Source organism: Schistocerca americana, chromosome 2, assembly GCF_021461395.2.
Source record: "Schistocerca americana isolate TAMUIC-IGC-003095 chromosome 2, iqSchAmer2.1, whole genome shotgun sequence".
NCBI classification, from domain to species: Eukaryota; Metazoa; Arthropoda; class Insecta; order Orthoptera; family Acrididae; genus Schistocerca; species Schistocerca americana.
The window spans coordinates 851,698,045-851,718,266 of record NC_060120.1 but is presented as its reverse complement, the minus strand read 5'-3'; the positions used below and the strand labels follow the sequence as shown (position 1 = coordinate 851,718,266).

The window sequence follows — 20,222 nt, the reverse complement described above, 5'->3', positions numbered from 1 at the left end:
AATTTGATCCTATTTTTTGCAACTATGAAAAATAATTTCAAGGAATACCAAAAACCTCTTATTAGTGTCCAAAAATGTTATCTGCTTGAATGCGTAACAAAATGTCTAATTCCTGAAAAGACAACATTTAAAATCAATACATGTACATGTATTGGATGGCCACTTAAAGTAGTAAATGTCTTTTCGTATTTGGGAAGCAAAGTAACAGATGATGGACAAAGTAGGGAGGATATAAAATGTAGGCTGGCAATGGGAAGAAAAGCATTTCTGAAGAAGATAAATTTGTTAACATCGAGTATAGATTTAAGTGTCAGGAAGTTCTTTCTGAAGGTATTTGTTTGGAGTGTAGCCATATATGGATGTGAAACATGGATGATAAACTTTTTAAACAAGAACAGAATAGAAGTTTTTGAAATGTGGTGCTACAGAAGAATGCTGAAAATTTGATGTGCTGATTAACAGAACTGTTGCCATAAAAAGTGCTGAAACTGTAACTATAAAAACAAGTGGACATGAAATAATGCACTACACTGTTGTGCTTTCATGTTGTTCTGATGGTACTAAACTTAATCCAGTGATCATTTTCAAGCACAAAACAATGCCAGTACCTTCTGAAATACCACCAGGAATTGTTCATGTATGTGACAATAGTTGGATGGAAGGGGCTGGTAAGAAACCATGAATTAACAGTGCGTGGAAGAGGAGGAAAGGCACTTTATTAAAGAAGAGTTCTCTTCTTGTGCTGGTTCAGTTTAGTAGTCATTCAAAAAATTCTGGGAAGAGAAACTGAGACAGGGAAATACAGATCTTGCTGTCATTCTGGAGGACTTACGTCACGTTATTTATTTACACATCAAGTTCCATATGACCAAATTGAGGAGCAAATCTCCAAGGTCATAGAACTTATCAGTACATGAAATTACAACATAAAAGTTATAACAGATAAAAATAAAATCTTTATGAACCTGCAAAAAGTCAATCCATAAGTTTAAATAAACACAATCAACAATGCAACAAGAACCGACTTAATTTTTCAAGGAACTCCTCTACTTTTCAGTTTCCATTTGAAAGTGCATGGATTACTGCTAAGATTTTGAATTCAAGTGGAAGCCTATTGGTAATGGAAGCAGCATTATATTGCACACCTTTCTGCACAAGAGTGAAGGGAGTCCGATCCAAATGCAGTTTTGATTTCTGCAGAGTACTAACTGAGTGGAAACTGCTTATTCTTGGGAATAAGCTAACATTGTTAACAAGAAATGACAGTAAGGAATATATATGTATACACTGAGAGGCCAATGTCAAAATACCCAGACTACTGAACAGGGATTGACAAGAGGTTCACGAACTTACACCACTTATTGCTCGAACCGCCCATTTCTGAACCAAAAATATCCTTTTAGAATAGGAAGATTTACCCCAAAATACAATACCATACAACATAAGCAAATGAAAATAAGCAAAGTAGACTAATTTTTGTGTTGGATGATCACTTATTTCAGATATTGTTCAAATAGTAATAATGGCAGCATTAAGTCTTTGAACAAGATCCTGAACGTGGGCTTTCCATGACTGTTTACTATCTATCTGAACACCTAGAAATTTGAACTGTTCAGTTTCTCTAACCATAAGCCCATTCTATGAAATTAGAATGTTGATTTTTGTTGAATTGTGTGTTATAAACTGTAAAAACTGAGTCTTAATGTGATTTAGCATTAGTTTATTTTCTACAAGCCAAGAAGTTATGTCATGAACTGCACTCTTTGAAACAGAGACAATGTTGCACCCAACATCCTTTATACCAAGCTAGTGTCATCAGCAAACAGAAATATTTTAGAGTTACACATAAAACTAGAGGGCTTATCATTTACATAAATAAGGAACAGGAGTAACCCCAACACAGATCTCTGGGGCACCCCCCATATGACACTGTACCCCACTCAGACCCCACATCACAGTCATTCTCAACACAGTGAATACGGACCTTTTGCTGTCTGTTGCTAAAGTATGAGGAGAGAGGTCAACTGTTGCGTGAATGTAGGGCGGGGGGGGGGGGGGGGGGGGGGGGGGGGCAACTGATGGTCCAATGTGCTAGAGTAGATGTGTGATGCAACCAAGATCAGGAAATAAGCATAAGTGAAGGAAGGTTCAGGAATAAATATATTGGTGGGAGTGTGTGGGACACAGAGTGAAACTACTGTTGTCTGCGCAGGCACTTTACTATGTGTTGTAAGCCAGCGAGCCTATTGCTACAGGGTGACTCAGAGTTAGTGCATCCCAGGGTGCATGATAAGTAGGCATAAAGTATGTATGGATCATGAGGTGTCAACATTACTAACACTGCGCAGCATTCTAAGTGGGCATGACCACTTACAAACTGTCTAAGTGAGTGGCCACTGCCAAACTGTGACCAAGAGACTGCTGGACCATGCAGTTGCTGAACATACTACACAACATGGTGTGCTAGACTTCAGTGACTGCTTCACAGACTGTGCCATCTAGATTTTTCCCACCAGCACCAACGTTTCTGAATTGCCCTTGAGGGAATTCTCCCTAGAACATATCGTTCATTCCTGTAACACTCGGCTGCCCCAACCTCCACTAGTCTGTCTCCATATGCATCTGTTGCCTTCCCTACTCCCATTCCAGCCTCAGACTTGCCTGATTCCTCCAGTGCACCTGTGTAGTCCTTTCCTCTTCTCTGCTTTTATCCTCTCCTCTCCTCTCCTCTTTTTCTCCCCAAAGCACAGTACGCTAAGGGTATATGAGCTGCCCACCATTCTGTGCCTGCCATATCCCTGCGTACATCAATAGACAGCATCTCGCCTCATCCCCAACGTACTATGTTCACCCTCTGTGCTGCACACCTACTCCATACCACCGTACTGCTCACTGCATGCGTGCCTCAGTACGTGGAGGTGATGGTGGTGGTTCGAATACTATTATTAATCTGTAATACAGTGTGATAGTGACAACAGCTTGTGAAACAAATATATAAACATCGGCTTCCTGGCATAGACATGCAATTTATATTTTATGCCAAGCTTCTAAAATAAGTAAAGCTGCCATCAGTCTGAAGATTGTATTGAACACCACAGTGCTTTAACAAGTATGTTCCTGTTCGAGGTGGTACACCATTGCCTTCCTCCTATCCCTGAACTGACTTAACTGGCCAGTTATAGGAGGACCTACAGATTAACATGGATTCTAAATCACAGTGCAACTTGGCATTTTTCACATTAGTAAACATTACCGAAGTTGAATGAAGTATTGAGTGATAAATTAAAATCCTAGAATTGACCAGGGATTAAACACAAAACGTTAGTATTTTTAGTCTGGCACTTTACCATTAGGCACCGAGCTGAAACCCCATTCATCTGTGACAGTAAAATAGAGACATATGCATCACATATGCTTATATATCTTATAAGATGCCTTCTCTAAATTGGAGGGGGAGTTCCCATAGTGGTCCAGAAATTACTTCATTATTTTATTTATTTATTATCATGCCAGAAGTACAAAGTATGTTATCAACAAAAGGAAATTGATCATTGATATCAGTTTATACAAAGGTTGACCAGAAATTGGCCATGTTGAGTGCATTCGGTGTCGCCCTCATCAGGTCTCTCATGGTGCATGTGGCTGGAGATGAAAATGTTGTAGGAGATGGTTGTTAGTTTACACAGCACCACACTTGCAAAAAACTGACTCCACAGGAAGGCCCCTCTTGTGCAGTTTGGTCTTATACCTTGTGGTATTAGAGTATAATTTGTTGAGAGGCTTCCTTGTTGTCCACTTCCTTGAGTGACCAGAAGGGAGTTCTTCATTCAGAATCGTCCACTTCTCCAAATGTTGTCATTTACCCCACCTTTTTGCGATCCTTGCTTTTTGTGGTGTTCCTGTGGGAGCTTCAGTAGTTGCCAAGAAGCTCTTTCATGGTTTCAGCAGAGGATCTTCTGCCTGATGGCCTTATAAAGGTTGGGCTTCTGTAGTTGTAATCTTGCTTGCCTCCCATCTAGCAGCTACCTTGCTTCTAAATTTCAGGAGGGGCTATGCCAGCAAGACAGTGGAGTTTATCTACGGGTGGAGATCTTAAACAACCCATGACAATGCAAAAAGTCGCATTAAGCACCACATCTATGTTTCTGGTATGGCAGGACTTGTACCATGCCGAAAATGCATATTCAGCACTGGACTGACACAGTGCTAGCGCGCTAGTTCTCACGATGCATGAGTGAGCTCCCCAAGTGGTACCAGTCAGTTTCTGCACTATCTTGTTTCTGGCATATGCCGCCTGTTCCATGTTTAGGCAGTGTTTCGTACATGTAAGCGTATGGTCTAGAATCTCTCCCAGCTATTTTGGAGCTGGAGAGTGTTAAAGACCAGTTTACTCCCAGATGATTTGAAGAGTTGTTGCTGCTTGCTTGTTCCTGAGGTTGAATACACAGGTCTGAGTTTTGGCAGGATTCAGTTTCAGTTTATTTTCATTATAGTAGATGGTTAATTCTTCCAGGGGTTTAGACAACATTTGTTTCATCTTTGAAAAACGGTCAGCCTGAGCAGTTATTACACAAACATCAGCACACAAAAAAATCTCTGGGTTCCGTCAGACAGCGGTTGATTGTTATTGTAAATGTTGAATAACAATGGTGGAAGCACACTGCCTTATGGTAACCCATTCGCCTGTGTCCTCATCTGCTTCTTTGTCTCTAAAATTCTGCAAAGAATGTCCGGGACAACACAGCAGTAACTATGTAATGATTACTACATTGCGGAAGATGGGTTGGTTGGTTGGTTGGTTGGTTTGGGGGAAGAGACCAAACAGCGAGGTCATCCGTCTCATCGGATTAGGGAAGGACGGAGAAGGAAGTCGGCCGTGCCCTTTCAAAGGAACCATCCCGGCATTTGCCTGGAGTGATTTAGGGAAATCACGGAAAACCTAAATCAGGATGGCCGGACGCAGGATTTAACCGTCGTCCTCCCGAATGCGAGTCCAGTGTGCTAGCCACTGCGCCACCTCGCTCGGTCATTGCAGAAGAGCCTGCACAGATTATTATTATTATTATTATTATTATTATTATTATTATTCTTTCTTTCTTTTCTCAGACGTTATGTCTGGTCAAAAATGGAAAGTGACGTGGACCTTGATCAAGCGTGACTTCCTTTTAACTGTACGGTATATGTTATATTGCATTTAGGAACTTTCGGGTAATTGAACATGTATCAATAATTACGGATTTCTGTAGTTGTATATATAAGTTTGGATGTAGCTGTATTGCATTGATGTACTGGTGGATATTGTGTGGTATGACTCATGTAGTTGATAGTATAATTGGTACAATGTCAACTTTATCCTGATGCCACATGTCCTTGACTTCCTCAGCCAGTTGGATGTATTTTTCAGTTTTTTCTCCTGTTTTCTTTTGTATATTTGTTGTATTGGGTATGGATATTTTGATTAGTTGTGTTAATTTCTTCTTTTTATTGGTGGGTATGATGTCAGGTTTGTTATGTGGTGTTGTTTTATCTGTTATAATGGTTCTGTTCCAGTATAATTTGTATTCATCATTCTCCAGTACATTTTGTGGTGCATACTTGTATGTGGGAACGTGTTGTTTTATAAGTTTATGTTGTAAGGCAAGCTGTTTATGTATTATTTTTGCTACATTGTCATGTATTCTGTATTTGCTAGTATTGTACACTCGCTTGTGATGTGATCTACTGTTTCTATTTGTTGTTTGCAAAGTCTGCATTTATCTGTTGTGGTATTGGGATCTTTAATAATATGCTTGCTGTAATATCTGGTGTTTATTGTTTGGTCCTGTATTGCAATCATGAATCCTTCCATCTCACTGTATATATTGCCTTTTCTTAGCCATGTGTTGGATGCGTCTTGGTCGATGTGTGGCTGTGTTGGATGATACGGGTGCGTGCCATGTAGTGTTCTCTTTTTCCAATGTACTTTCTTCGTATCTGTTGATGTTATGTGATCTAAAGGGTTGTAGAAGTGGTTATGAAATTGCAGTGGTGTAGCCGATGTATTTATATGAGTGATTGCTTTGTGTATTTTGCTAGTTTCTTCTCATTCTAGAAAGAATTTTCTTAAATTGCCTACCTGTCCATAATGTAGGTTTTTCATGTCGATAAATCCCCTTCCTCCTTCCTTTCTGCTTAATGTGAATCTTTCAGTTGCTGAATGTATGTGATGTATTCTATATTTGTGGCATTGTGATCGTGTAAGTGTATTGAGTGCTTCTAGGTCTGTGTTACTCCATTTCCCTACTCCAAATGGGTAGGTCAATATTGGTATAGCATAAGTATTTATAGATTTTGTCTTGTTTCTTGCTGTCAATTCTGTTTTCAGTATTTTTGTTAGTCTTTGTCTATATTTTTCATTTAGTTCTTCTTTAATATTTGTATTATCTATTCCTATTTTTTGTCTGTATCCTAGATATTTATAGGCATTTGTTTTTTCCATCACTTGTATGCAGTCGCTGTTGTTATCCAATATGTAATCTTCCTGTTTAGTGTGTTTTCCCTTAACTATGCTATTTTTCTTACATTTGTCTGTTCCAAAAGCCATATTTATATCATTGCTGAATACTTCTGTTATCTTTAGTAATTGGTTGAGTTGTTGATTTGTTGCTGCCAGTAGTTTTAGATCATCTATGTATAGCAAATGTGTGATTTTGTGTTGGTATGTTCCAGTAATATTGTATCCATAATTTGTATTATGTAGCATGTTGGATAGTGGGTTCAGAGCAAGACAGAACCAGAAAGGACTTAATGAGTCTCCTTCGTATATTCCACGCTTAATCTGTATTGGCTGTGATGTGATATTATTTGAATTTGTTTGGATATTAAGTGTGGTTTTCCAATTTTTCATTACTATGTTTAGGAACTGTATCAATTTAGGATCTACTTTGTATATTTCCAATATCTGTAGTAACTATGAGTGGGGTACACTATCAAAAGCTTTTTGGTAATCAATGTATGCATAGTGTAGCGACCTTTGTTTAGTTTTAGCTTGATATGTCACCTCTGCATCTATTATCAGTTGCTCTTTACATCCTCGTGCTCCTTTGCAACAGCCTTTTCGTTCTTCATTTATAATTTTGTTCTGTGTTGTATGTGTCATTAATTTCTGTGTAATGACTGAAGTTAATATTTTGTGTATTATTGGTAGGCATGTTATGGGGCGATATTTAGCTGGGTTTGCTGTGTCTGCTTGATCTTTAGGTTTCAGATAAGTTATTCCATGTGTAAGTGTATCAGGGAATGTGTATGGGTCTGCAATGTAACTGTTAAATAATTTAGTTAGATGTGAATGTGTTGAGGTGAACTTCTTTAGCCAGAAATTTGCTGTTTTATCTTTTCTAGGGGCTTTCCAATTGTGAGTAGAAGTAATTGCTTGGGTGACTTCATGTTGCAAAATTATCACTTCAGGCATTTGTGGTATCATCTTGGATGTATCTTTTTCTGCTTGCATCCACTGTGCATGCCTGTTATGTTGTACCGGGTTTGACCATATGTTGCTCCAGAAGTGTTCCATGTCTGTTACGTTTGGTGGATTGTGTATTTTAACATGTGTGTTATCTATTGTCTGGTAAAATTTCTTTTGGTTTGTGTTGAATGTTTGGTTTTGTTTCCTTTCCTTCTATTTTCACTTTTTTTGTATCTTCTAAGTCGTTTGGCCAATGCTTGTAATTTCTGCTTCTTTTCATCTAATTGCTCTATCGCTTCTTGTTGTGAGATTTTGCCTAACCCTTTTTTTTTACATTTCATTTCTTATAAATTGTGTTAGCTGTCCGATGTCATTTCTCAGTTTTTCTATTCTGATCTGTAGCCTGTGTTGCCATGCTGGTTTTGTGGGTTTCTTCTGTGTGTTGGTTGGTTCTGATCTCTGCCTAGTGTGTATATTTAGTGTAGTGAGTGCTCCTATATAAACCAGTAGTTGTGACTCTTCCATAGTTGTGTTTTCATTTATTTTGTTGTGTATGATTGTGTTGATAGTTTATATTGTTGTTTCGACTTGTGGGTTATTTGGCGGTCTATGCAAGAATGGTCTAATGTCTGTATTTGTATCTTTGTAGTCTATATATGTCAGCTGAAATTTTTCTTCTATATCTAACATGTATGTTACTTCGAGTTCTATTTGTGCTTGTTCTGGTGGCCGTCTTAAGATTTCATTTTCCTCTGATTGTTTAATTGATGCGTGTTGTTCTTTGTTTGTTTGCTCTGGGATGTTTGAGTCCATTACTGTATTTTCTTCTTCTTCTGATTGCACATTATTTTGTTCCAGTATTTGTTGTACTTGTTGTTTGATGTTTTCTAATTCTGACGGGGGATCCTGTTATTTTTGATTATTACACGGATCTGATCAGCTAGTCATTGTTCTGTTAAAAATTTTAATTCTGGGTATCTGATAATAAATGTTGTGTATACTTGTGATCTGTATCCAGTTGTGTTGGTTCCTAGGTTTGTTGCTTGGTAATAACAGAACATGAGGTGTCGATTAACTTCATCTGACCATCTCATCCTCTGTCTTCGTTTTCCTTTTAGGGTGGTTGCAGGAAGCATATCCTGCAAAACACCTCTATTTGGATTTCAATCATTTTCCAGTTGGCTAGCAGTGTCGTTACCATTGTGGGCGGGCATAGGGTTCAAACGTCGTCCCCGACCGTGACGGCACTTGTCCGAGGCTTCTTTAGTTCTGTCCTGAACCAACTAATCACACTAAAAGGGGGGTTAGCCCTATTAGTAGTTTGTTCTTTTCGTCGCCTTTTACAACTGGCAGAACATACCGGCGGCCTATTCTTTTCCCGGGCCTCCACGGGTTATTATTATTGTTATTATTATTATTATTATTATTATTATTAGTGGGGATGGTCAGATACAAAGCACTGGCAGTTCAGAAGTAAGGAGTCCAACAGTCAAGTGAAACCAAAACAATAAGTATAATTCAGCAGTTTTAATTTGGTCGATTGTAGGTGGGTGTGCAGAGTGTGGATGAAGCAAGTGTCACTAGAGAAGGAGCGGTGCAGAGAAAGCATGTTTTGTAAGAAGTGTCTGCCCTCAATGTGGATAGACAGCTTTCTTTTCTGGTAAGGTGTTGTAGGTAGTACTCACAATGCAGTGAGAGTTGCTCCATCATTCTATAAAAAAGATTGTTAGAAATAAGAAGTAACAGCTGTTACACCGACTCATTGGTTCAAGGTTTAATAAAACATGTACAAAACGTAAATATCACTTATATTTCATAATTTTAAAAACAAATGTTTTCAAAGAAAATACTTATTCATTTTAATGTTTAGTTAGTAGCGGGAGGGGAAAGGGAAGGGGAGTGTTACTAGCAAATATCTGATTACATTTAGGGGTAATGGACCCAGAAATGCTGCTTATCACTGTGCTAGAGAGATCATGAAAAAAATTAGGGAACTTGAAAGTGGTAACTATTCTGAAAAAAACAGTATTTCAGCTAAAGTACTAAAATCTTGTGTTACCTGACAGTGTCCCCTTAGTTACCTTTGTAACCAGCCAATGAGTCAAGGTGCATTTCTTGAAAAACTGAAATATGCATTAGTAACACCCAATTCTAAAAGTATAGGTAATCAAATTGTAGGTTCTGGGTTATGAATTGTACCTTGTCTTGTCAATATGTATGTAGTGATCATATTAGCCGGAAAGTTGCACTCGCCTGGTAATCTTCTGTCACCAGAACAAGGAGACATTAATCTTCTTCACTTATTGTGTTTTTTCACCTAATTGATGATGTAAATTAAAGCAAAGGGGTTGGGGGAAACCTAAAGATCAGTAATGGTCAGTGATTGAAATTAACTTCAGGCATATTACAGAATAAGACACAAATGTAAGGCAGTCCTGTGACAGTATTTTATTGAGTCCACCCACAATTCTAATTAACTTGGCTAGCTGCTGCCTGCTGTAGGACAAGTAATAAACTTTAAGTACCCCAAGACACAATAGAAACTGAACAAGAATGTGTCCAGTCACTAGAGAGAGTGAGAACAGTTAAATCAAGATGCATTAAGAAAAAGCAGGACTGTTAACCATGTATTCTGAAATATTATCACAGAGACAATGACAGAAAGGTGAAGCCTATGGCATTGATATTGGTGGAATCACGATGGCGGATGCTTGCAGAGCAATCGGCATGATTGAACTGTAACAACCAATGTAGTTGTTGCAAATGTATTATTGCAAAACATACAAATCAAACTGGACTGCCTTAATACAAGGCTATTTCCAAGGTAATGGGAGACAATGCTTGTGTATCGAAGTGGCACCAACTTGCACACCAGTGCTATCTACATTGTGGTCATATCCAAGATCTGCAATTGAAAAGGCTATGAGAGTGTTGTTTCTGTACTTTTTTAAACTCAGGCACCACATCATAGTATGCATCTGAGGATAAAAAGAGGTTTCTGAAGACAACATGATGGGGTGGTGATTAAATGATGATTGTGAAAATTAATTCGCTTCGCAATTTGATGCTGCTGCATGTGGGCAAGCTATTGGTGGTGTCCATTGGCTTGAGAAAATTAACTCCTATTACATAAAATGATTGATGTAGTATAATGACTTCTTAATTAATTGGCAGTCAGCTCTGTGATTACAATCAGTGAACTTGAAAATTTGCAAGTAACTTGAATCTGTGATTGAAATTATGAAATTAATTTTATTCAGCTCTCTTTGTTTTTGTTAGGGACTGGACTGTGTGTCTTTTGTGGCTGTGCCTTCTGTGTTGTAGGCTTCTGAAAAGTCTTTGCATTTCATTGTGTATCCTCTGTTCCCAAAAAGACTGAAAAGGTTACTTACAAGTTAATAATAAAGTGTCCATAATTCAGCCACCATTTAACAGGTGTTCAGATAAGCTTCCTTGAGGACTTCTCTACTGCGAAAGCGTTATATCGCCCTTCATAGTCAGTTACATGAGACCAAATAAGAAAAATAACCTTGTTCACATTTTCCTTGATCACGCCAAGGACTTTGATTAAGTAGATTATGAATCTTGTTAGGAACTAAGATGGATTGGTGTTAAAGCCATTTCTTTTGGCATGGATGGAGTATAACCATAAAAATAGGGAACAGAGGGTCACATTACCAAATGATACAACAGGAATAAGACAACATTCAAAGTGGAGAAACCCTTATTATGATCCCCTGTGGCAAGATGGTGGCCAAGTTGAAAGTGTATCATGTGTCTCCACGAAAAAATGTAAATTTCAGTAGTAAAAGGAAAACACGTGCATGTTGTAAGAATGAAATACTGAACGAACGGATATCCAGTCTACAGTTTACAATCGACACTGAAAAGGTGGAAATAAGTAAAATACAATCTGAAAAATGTGAGACGCTAATGAAGAAAGAAGACTTGGTCTCGAGGAAATGGAAGACAATGACTGAAGGAAGTTGTACTCAGAGGGTAAAAGATCTGAAACACAGTGAAAATTTAGCGCAAAAAAAAAATTAAAATAAATCTTTTGCAGTGCTTTCTGCTGTGGATTCAGTCAACATGTAGGAAAGGGTTCAAAAGTTGGAAAACAAAGTAGGCAAACCGTTGCTCGTTGTAAGTAGGTCAACAGTGAAAATACTGCATCAGGAGATATTCTAAAAACTCCGAAAATAAGTGTGCACATCTACACTACCACAGACTTCAGTGCAACAAAGGAAACTACGTTAAAAAACGCATCTCCAGTGAAACTGCAAACTGAAGAACATTTAGAATACATGCAGCAAAAAAACAACACTAGTCAGGTGAGAAGAAGAAACTTAAATCCTGCGGTTACAAAAAGTGTGAAACACAAAACAATCTGTGTGTTAGGTGATAGTCATGGCTGTGAAATTTTTGCAATGTTGATGAGAACATGTAGTTTCAAGGCACCTGGTTTCATAAAGCCAGGGGCTCCGTTGAGTGAAATAACAGACCTAGCAATGTCAACTGATGTAGCTAGTTTGAATAAAGACGATTTTGCCGTGTTAATAGGGGGATCAAACGATGTCTATAGAAATGAGACATACAAGGTTATTACAGAAATGAGAAAATGTTTAAATAATTTAACCCACACAAATGTACTCATTGTGAACATCCCACATCGTCATGATTTACCACCCTGGTCGTGTGTGAACTGCGAAATTAATGTTGCAAACGAGTGTATCACTGAAATATGCACTCACTTTAAGAATATCGATGTTGTAGATATAAACAGATTGGAACGAAGGTTCCATACAGTCCATGGACTTCATTTAAATACACCAGGAAAGAATTACTAACACTAGAATTTTTAATCTCTTACTGGCGAAGGAAAACTGGGAAAGCATGCCACTCAGAACAATGTTGATAGCATCTACATGAGTTTTCAGAGCATCTTTCTTCACTATTTTAATGTAGCATTTTCAAAAGTAGTAAAAACAGTAAAACCTAACAATAATAAGCAATGGGTAACTAAAGGCATAAAAATTTCCAGTGAGAGAAGCGGATTTCTGCAGTACTGTTGTAAGAAATATATAGTAACCCAAGAATTCGCAGATTATTCAAAAGAATCTATGGTAGACTAGTCAAAGAGGCAAAAATTATGTGGAATGACAATTTGATAAGAAACTCATCTAACAAAATGCGATCCACATGGAAAGTTATAAAGAAAGAAACTTGTAGTTCAGCTCCAAAGAAAAAGAATGTATCATTAACGCTAGAAGGCTCAAAAGTCACAGACTCAAATTCAGTTGTGGAAAAATTCAATGAATACTTCACTTCACTAGCTGAAGACCTTATTCAAGTACATTGTTAAGGACCAGTCCCAAGTTTCTCCAGCAAGTCAGTGATCTTGACTGCTTCTATGTATGTTTATGAAACAAACCCGAATGAAATTATAAATCAGATTAAATCATTAAGCAATAAAATGTCAAGTAGTCTTGATGAAGTACCTGATTTCATATTAAAAGCATGTGCTCACCACATAGCAAACCCCTTTGCAAAAATTTACAACCTCTCTTTAAAAACTGGTGTATTTCCAGATATTTTTAAAATAGCAGAAGTCTCACCACAGCTAAAAAAAGGTTCTTCTTATTTTTAAAATAGCAGAAGTCTCACCACTGCTAAAAAAAGGTTCTTCTGAAAAAATATCAAACTACCGACCCATGTCACAGTTAAGTTCCTTCTCAAAAATTCTAGAAAAACTCTTCTATGGCAAACTTTTAGGTTTCATAAATAAATATGCACCTCTTACAGTACAACAACATGGTTTTAGAAAGTCTAAATCTACACAGACAGCAATTTTCGAATTCTTAGACTGCATTTTAAAATCCCTTACCAACATAAATTAGCTGCAGGTATTTTTCTAGATCTATCAAAAGCCTTTGATGTCCTGGAGCATAACATTCTGGTCTAAAGATTAGAAAGACAAGGAGTCAGAGGTGTAGCACATAGCTGGTTGTGTTCATACCTAGAAAACTGCAGGCAGAAGTATCACTTCAGTATGAATTCAACAAAATGAATAAAACAAGAAACAGCTCCTATCGTTCTAGTGAATTCCCAATAAAATATAGTGTACTGCTGGGCTCAATCTTAGGTCCACTACTCTTCTTGATTTATGTGGGCGACTTAGTTGAATATATGAGCCCCACAAAAACTATCCTGTTTGCCGATGACACCAGCATATTGCTCACTGGATCCAGTCCAGAAACTTTGCAGTCCACAGCAGAAAGTTCTATGAAAAGACTTCCTGAGTGGTTCACAAAAAACAGACTCATTATAAATACTGAAAAAACTGTGTGTGGCGATTTCATTAAATTCCTTCAACTAATCAAATGTCTACTCAAGCACAATTAAAAAATGATCCCCTAGAAAATGTAAGTGTCACAAAATTTTTGGGTCTATGGGTTCAGAAAGACTTAAAGTGGGACACACATATAAATAACTTGTCTAGGAAAAGTATCATCTGTGTGCTATGGCCTAAGAATTTTAAAGGCTACAACAAGCAAAACAATAGTACTGCAGGCATACTATGCACAGTTCCACTCACTAGTACAATATGGGATCGTTTTCTGGGGATACTCAACTCACAGTGTAAAGGTTTTTAGAATGCAAAAAAGAGCTCTAAGAATAATTTGTGGCCTTAAAAAGATGAAGTCATTTCAATCCCATTTTACTGAGCTTTGTGTCCTAAATGTTCCAAGTTTATTAGTTTATGAAACTATCTTGTTCACTAGGGACTATCTCCTGAAAACAGGCAAACTGCTACAGAACAAAAATGTACACAACTATAGTACCAGAGGGAAATCAAATAGACATCAAAATGTCACAGAACAACCAGGTATCAGAGGAGCATAATTAACATTGGTGTAATACTACACAATAAGATACCAGAGGAAATAAAAAATGCTACTCATCTAATATTTAAAGCTAAACTAAAGGCATTTCTAATAAAACACTGTTTCTATTCTGTCAGAGAATTTCTGAATAGGGAACAAAATTAATTGTAATAGGTACCCATTTTTAATTTGCCTACTATTTTGCTAATACTATGTATTATTGTAACTTATCTTTGACCTGTCCAATATCAATTGTACAATTTGTGCTGTGTGATAAAACTGGACCAATAAAAAATCAAATCGAATCAAATTTAGTATGTGAGCTGCTCCTGTTTTATCACCTATACAAATGTTATTGGAGAATGTAAAAAACTGTAACACAAGTTATAATTCATCAGAACAACAGTGGAATGCACTCACAACTGGTTCTCAGCTAACAGATAGTAGCTTAATCTTACAAAATGTTGTGTTATGAAATTCCAAACAAATAACTTTCTTGTCCCAGAATTAGAACTAAAGGAGCATACACTAAAGAAGGCTCTATGTCTGAAGTTTCTCAGTTCCATCTGCTGTGTACTTGAAAGCTCTCTATTGTGGTGACCTGCATATAGGATTGCTATCGTACTTTGTATACTTTCATGAAGTACTGTCCTGTGGCATAATCTTTAGAGGTGGTTGTTTTTCTGTGTGAACCTAAGCATAGAGCAATTAATTTTACCATCTTTTGAGTGACTTGGGTTTACTTTTCATCCAGGGTTCTTTATTACCACAGTTAGCCTGATTATCATTCTTTCTTTCTTTCTCTCTTTAGCTTCAGACACAGGGAATGTTTGATATCCAGATTTGACTGTGACTGCTCTTTTTAGAAAAGAACATAACCTTTGCCCCCCCCCCCCCCCTTCTCTCTCTTTCTTTCTTTCTTTGTGTTTTTCAAAACGTTGGAAGCATAATGTAGCTAAGTGGCATAATTGTTATATGGTTAGATGTCTGGATTTACCTAGTGAACCTGTCAGCTTTTTTGATAATATTCAGGTAATGTAAACTATTTTGAAAATACATTGAGAGAAATTTTTGTTGAAGAATAGCTTAATGAACTTTGCCATTGATTGAATTCCTCCTTTCTTTTCAGTTATAGTTGAGGAAGCAGCGGAAGTGCTGGAGTCCCATGTTGTTGTCTCTTTGACAAAGGACTGTGAACATCTTATTCTCATAGGTGTGTATGAGTGCTGTTCAGTTTTTTTGACTGTTTCTGATAGTTCAGGTAGATTATTGTGTGGAGAATAGCTTCTTACTGTTTATATTGTAGCTCATGGTTATTCAGTGATGATTTCATTGAACAGGTCACCAGAATATTTCATATACTGTTGTGTAATCTAAATTCCTCAAATTTGTTGGAAATGGATTTTGTTAAAAGCAATGATTGTGTATAATTGATTATTTCTAAGGTATCTTTGATCTCGATGAAAAACTATTACTTTTCAGGTGATCACAAACAACTGCGACCTTCAACTGCAGTCTATGAGCTAGGAAAAAAATTTAATTTTGACATTTCATTGTTTGAAAGGATGCTGCGGAATGGGATGCATTATGATTGTTTAGAAGTTCAGCACAGGATGAGACCAGATATAGCAAACCTTATCACGCCAACAATTTATCCAACATTAAGAAGTGCTCCATCTGTTTATCATTATAAAAACGTGAAAGGTATCACAAAAAACCTTTTTTTCATTGACCACAGATTTCATGAAGAAGAGGTAAGTGATATAAGTTTGGTAAGGTAAAGCTCTTGTAGAATGTAAGTAATAAAGCAGGGAACATAACAACATGCCATATAATACAGGTTTTGACTTGTCAACTTGCACTTAATGAAGACTGAAAACTATGCTAGCTTTTGGACAGATCTTATTGTGAGTGTTCTCTCTCTCTCTCTCTCTCTCTCTCTCTCTCTCTCACACACACACACACACACACACACACACACACACACACACACGCACCCCTATACGTCTGTATTGTGCTGGGTCAGGCAGCTGTACGTGTGTGTGTGTGTGTGTGTGTGTTGTGTGTGTGTGTGTGTGTGTGTGTGTGTGTGTGTTTTCGTGTATTATAAAAATTATAAATTGACCTAAAGACTTTCATTAAACTAAAAAATGAAAACACGTGGCATATATGCAAATGGAAGTCTGATACTTCCCTGTGCTGTTTACATACAAGGAATAAAACACATTGCTACATTTCAGGTCTTATGAAATTGTGAGCCCTTTTTTCTGTTAAAAGTTGAAGAGACAGAAAAGAAAAAATATACTTAACCCAAATAGATTAGTGAAGGAATATGTATAGAAAGATTTTCCTGAATTACTTTAAGTGAATGCTTTGTTGGTCCCTTGTACCACGCCATAACCTATTTGTTTTATGTAGTTTTACAAAAGAGTTTCTTCTCTACCCTTTATGACATCATTCTGAATAAAATATTTAACTTTGTGTCAGAAGTTTCTGTAATTAGCATGATTAATGTTCCCAAACTGAGTTTATTTTTCCAAAATAAATGAATAACATTTTTGTAAACTTATGAGACAGAATTGCTGGCCAGTTACATAACTTGAAAAGAAATGTCAGTACTGCCACTAGGTGCACATAAGTGTGTACACTATCCTAGGTTTTGGAACTAACTGTGACTGGCCCTCCTAAATTCCTAAATTCTTCACACCTAACGTAGATACCCATAACATGATCATTCAGCAGAGTTGGATTGGTTGTTAGTGTCACCAGTTTTCGGTGAGTGAATTCAACTTCATACCACATTGGAAGTGTTAGCGAAGCAAGTGTAGACGACCCCAACGATCACCTTTTGTATTGTATATTTACCTCGAGGCAGGCCACTTGCATACATTGAGTTGACCACTTTAATGCAACAACTGTGCCTCCCTTATCTCGTACTTGAGGACTGCAATGCACACCATCTTCTGTGGGAGAATACCACTTTGACAGGGGCCTTTTCATTGACCAGCTCCTTACAGACCATGATCTATGTGTATTCCTATCCACACCAGTGTCACCCATGACATCTTTTCAGCTAATCTCTTGGCTTCACTACACTGGTCACTATATGATGATCATCAGGACAGTGAGCACATTTTGGTGATCCTGTGACTTCCTTGCCACTGCCTGATAGACCGATTACCATGTTGGTTGCTTGAGATACCCAAATGGCACTTGTATGTATCTGCCATTAGCTTCCCCACCTCTCTGGCCATCTGCTGACGGCTGCGCCAGTGCCGTTCTGCCCATGTGGGCAATTGCTGACGGCACGCCACATTTTAACGTCCTGTCCAAATTTTAATACACTGCGCATTGATCTTGGTCTGCCAAGTGCTCTGGATGAAATTTTAGTGGATGACCCAGGAGCAGCTGCTCGCATTCTTCGTTCTATCCACTTGACAATCCTGTCTAAGGACATTTGATTATGCTGTTTTCTTTTAATCCATTGTCTGTTAATTTGCTTTTATAGTGTTGTCCTTTTTAGTTGCTGTTTTAACATTGTGCCTCGCAGTGCATTCATAATTTAGTGTGGGCGCTAATGACCACTGTAGTTGTGCACCCTAAAACAACAAAAGAAAACAAACCTCTCTGGACATTTTCATAGCTGTTCAGGGTCACTGAAGAGGCCTGCATCATTTCAAATAACATCCTCCACTGACCAACCTTTACACTTTTAAGCAAATTTGTGCTAAGGCTCGCTACCTAATTAAACGTGATAAGAAGAAATGCTGGTAGCACTGTTCACTCTGTAAATGTGTGCTTTTCAATCCTAGATGTGGTCCGAGCTCTTTAGTCTTCCAGGTCAACAAATTTCTTCAACTGTGATGGGTCTCTTCCTGCAGGGTGGTCTGTGTACAGGCATATCAGCTGTTGCTGAACACCTCGCAGCTCATGTGCTACACTCAGCTCTTCGTGGCTCCAAGAGAACTGTGTGCCATAGTGCTTCATTCTCATCACCATCAGTGAGATAGTGACCAGGCTACTGATCACACCAATTGATGAATGTAGCATTTGGTACAGCTCCCATTCTGTGGCCGTGGCTGAATGCCAATTCCAAGGCGACATCTGATTGGCCTCTGCTTGGACCATTTCCCATGGTTTCTCTTCTGCAAAACTACAGATCATACATTTCTGTCAGTATACTATGCTCGACCCTGACCCAGAACTCTACTTGGGTACCTAGCACTTGGACGTTGTTGCACAGTCCTCATTTTGTAAACTCCTCTTTGACAAAAAACTGACTTGGTTTCCCCATATTTTTCAATTAAAGGCTAAAATCAAAGACTGGAAAGTCCAGGATGGAATGTAACAACATTGTGAAAAGGGAAGGTGCTACTCATCATAAGTAGAGATGCTGAGTCGCAGATAGGCACAACAAAGACGGTCAGAAATATAGCTTTCGGCTAGTGAGGCCTTTGTCAAAATTAGTTGACACACACACACATGTACACACTCATGCAAACGCAACTCACACACACGACTGCAGTCTCAGGCAACTGAGACCACACTGTGAGCAGCAGCACCAGTGCCTGATGGGAGTAGTGACTCAGTGGGGGTAAGGAAGAGGCAGTGGGGGGGGGAGTGATGTGCTGTTGGGGAGCACACAGGGATGAGGTGGAAAGGGGTAGGGCAGATATGTGCAGTTGGGAGGTTGATCGAGGGCAGCGGCGATGTGATGAAGGAGGGGGGAGGGGGGATAGCAGAAAAGGAGAAGTACAAAGACTAGGTGCAATGGAGGAATGAAGGCTGTGTTGTACTGGAATGGAAACAGGAAAGGGGCTGGATGGGAGATGACAATTACTAATGTAGGTTGAGGCCAGGAGGGCTTTTAAGGGCTAGTTACATGCAAAAGCTTAATGTTCTCTGCATCCATGCCCACACCTCTTGGAGTATGGGTCACACTTATTTTCTCTATAGCGAAGTTTTTAAGGAGAATCTGGTTAGAGGTTGTACCTAAACCATCTTCACTCACAATCTGTCACCTCAATGTTGTTCATATCACTTTTACTTTACTTAAGCTTTACGGTTATCTTCTCATGTTTTCTTGCTGCAGTGGACCAGCTATGCACTGCCACTAATTGTACTGTGGGACTTTGTTTCTACGTGCAGAGGATTGAGGACTACTTAGAGAGTCACATCTATGCCAAATCACTACAAAACGGAATAAATTCCTTTTTAGGGAACTCTTCTATGTTCGGTATTTACAACATTTGGTGACAAATCTCTTATTACACAGAACAACATAGCAGAAGTGAATTTCAGAACAGTACACAAGAGAATGACATTTCTCCACAGCTGCTATCAGCTGTTTTCTGGGTGTTTACATTGTTGGCAGAGGTGCTTCCTCTGTGCCTTACAAAGCACCACCAACCTGTAATGCCAAAGTATAAACACCACCTCCAAAGCAGGTAGAGGCTCTTGACAGCATTGTGCGTTGCTGATGTCCTGCGCCCCCTCTTCTCACATTGTTTCTGCACAAACTAAAACTGAAGCCCACACAATGAATATTGTTTATATGCTAACTACTAAAACAGCATTTTTACCTTAAAATCTTTCATATGATTGTGAAGAAGAGGTGGAACATGCTGTGACACCACAGTATCAACTAGGACTTGGACCAATACAGCTTGGACTATGGTTGCCATGTGTATGGCTCGGCAGTGCCTTCAGCTTTGCAGTTGTTAGACCCAGTCTCATAGACAGTCTCTTTGCCGAATAGGGATCTTCCCTCGTCAGTTCCAATGGTACCAACTCTTGATCTCCTCTGCAGTTACAATAGAAAGTTGAAAGTTGCCAGTTCTGGATCGAACCCCACTTCAGTTTTGCAGAGAGTGTTCTACATCATTGACCCCTTA

General features: G+C 38.4%; 1 protein-coding gene across 1 annotated transcript in view; it reads left to right on the top strand.

Annotated features, from left to right (window-relative positions):
• Window positions 1-20,222, top strand: part of LOC124595720 (NFX1-type zinc finger-containing protein 1-like) — a 413,636-nt gene that overhangs the window by 130,499 nt on the left and 262,915 nt on the right. The window contains exons 4-5 of the mRNA XM_047134586.1: window positions 15,458-15,541; window positions 15,811-16,082. Of these exons, the coding sequence (XP_046990542.1) occupies window positions 15,458-15,541; window positions 15,811-16,082 (356 nt within the window). The remainder of the gene's footprint in view (window positions 1-15,457; window positions 15,542-15,810; window positions 16,083-20,222) is intronic.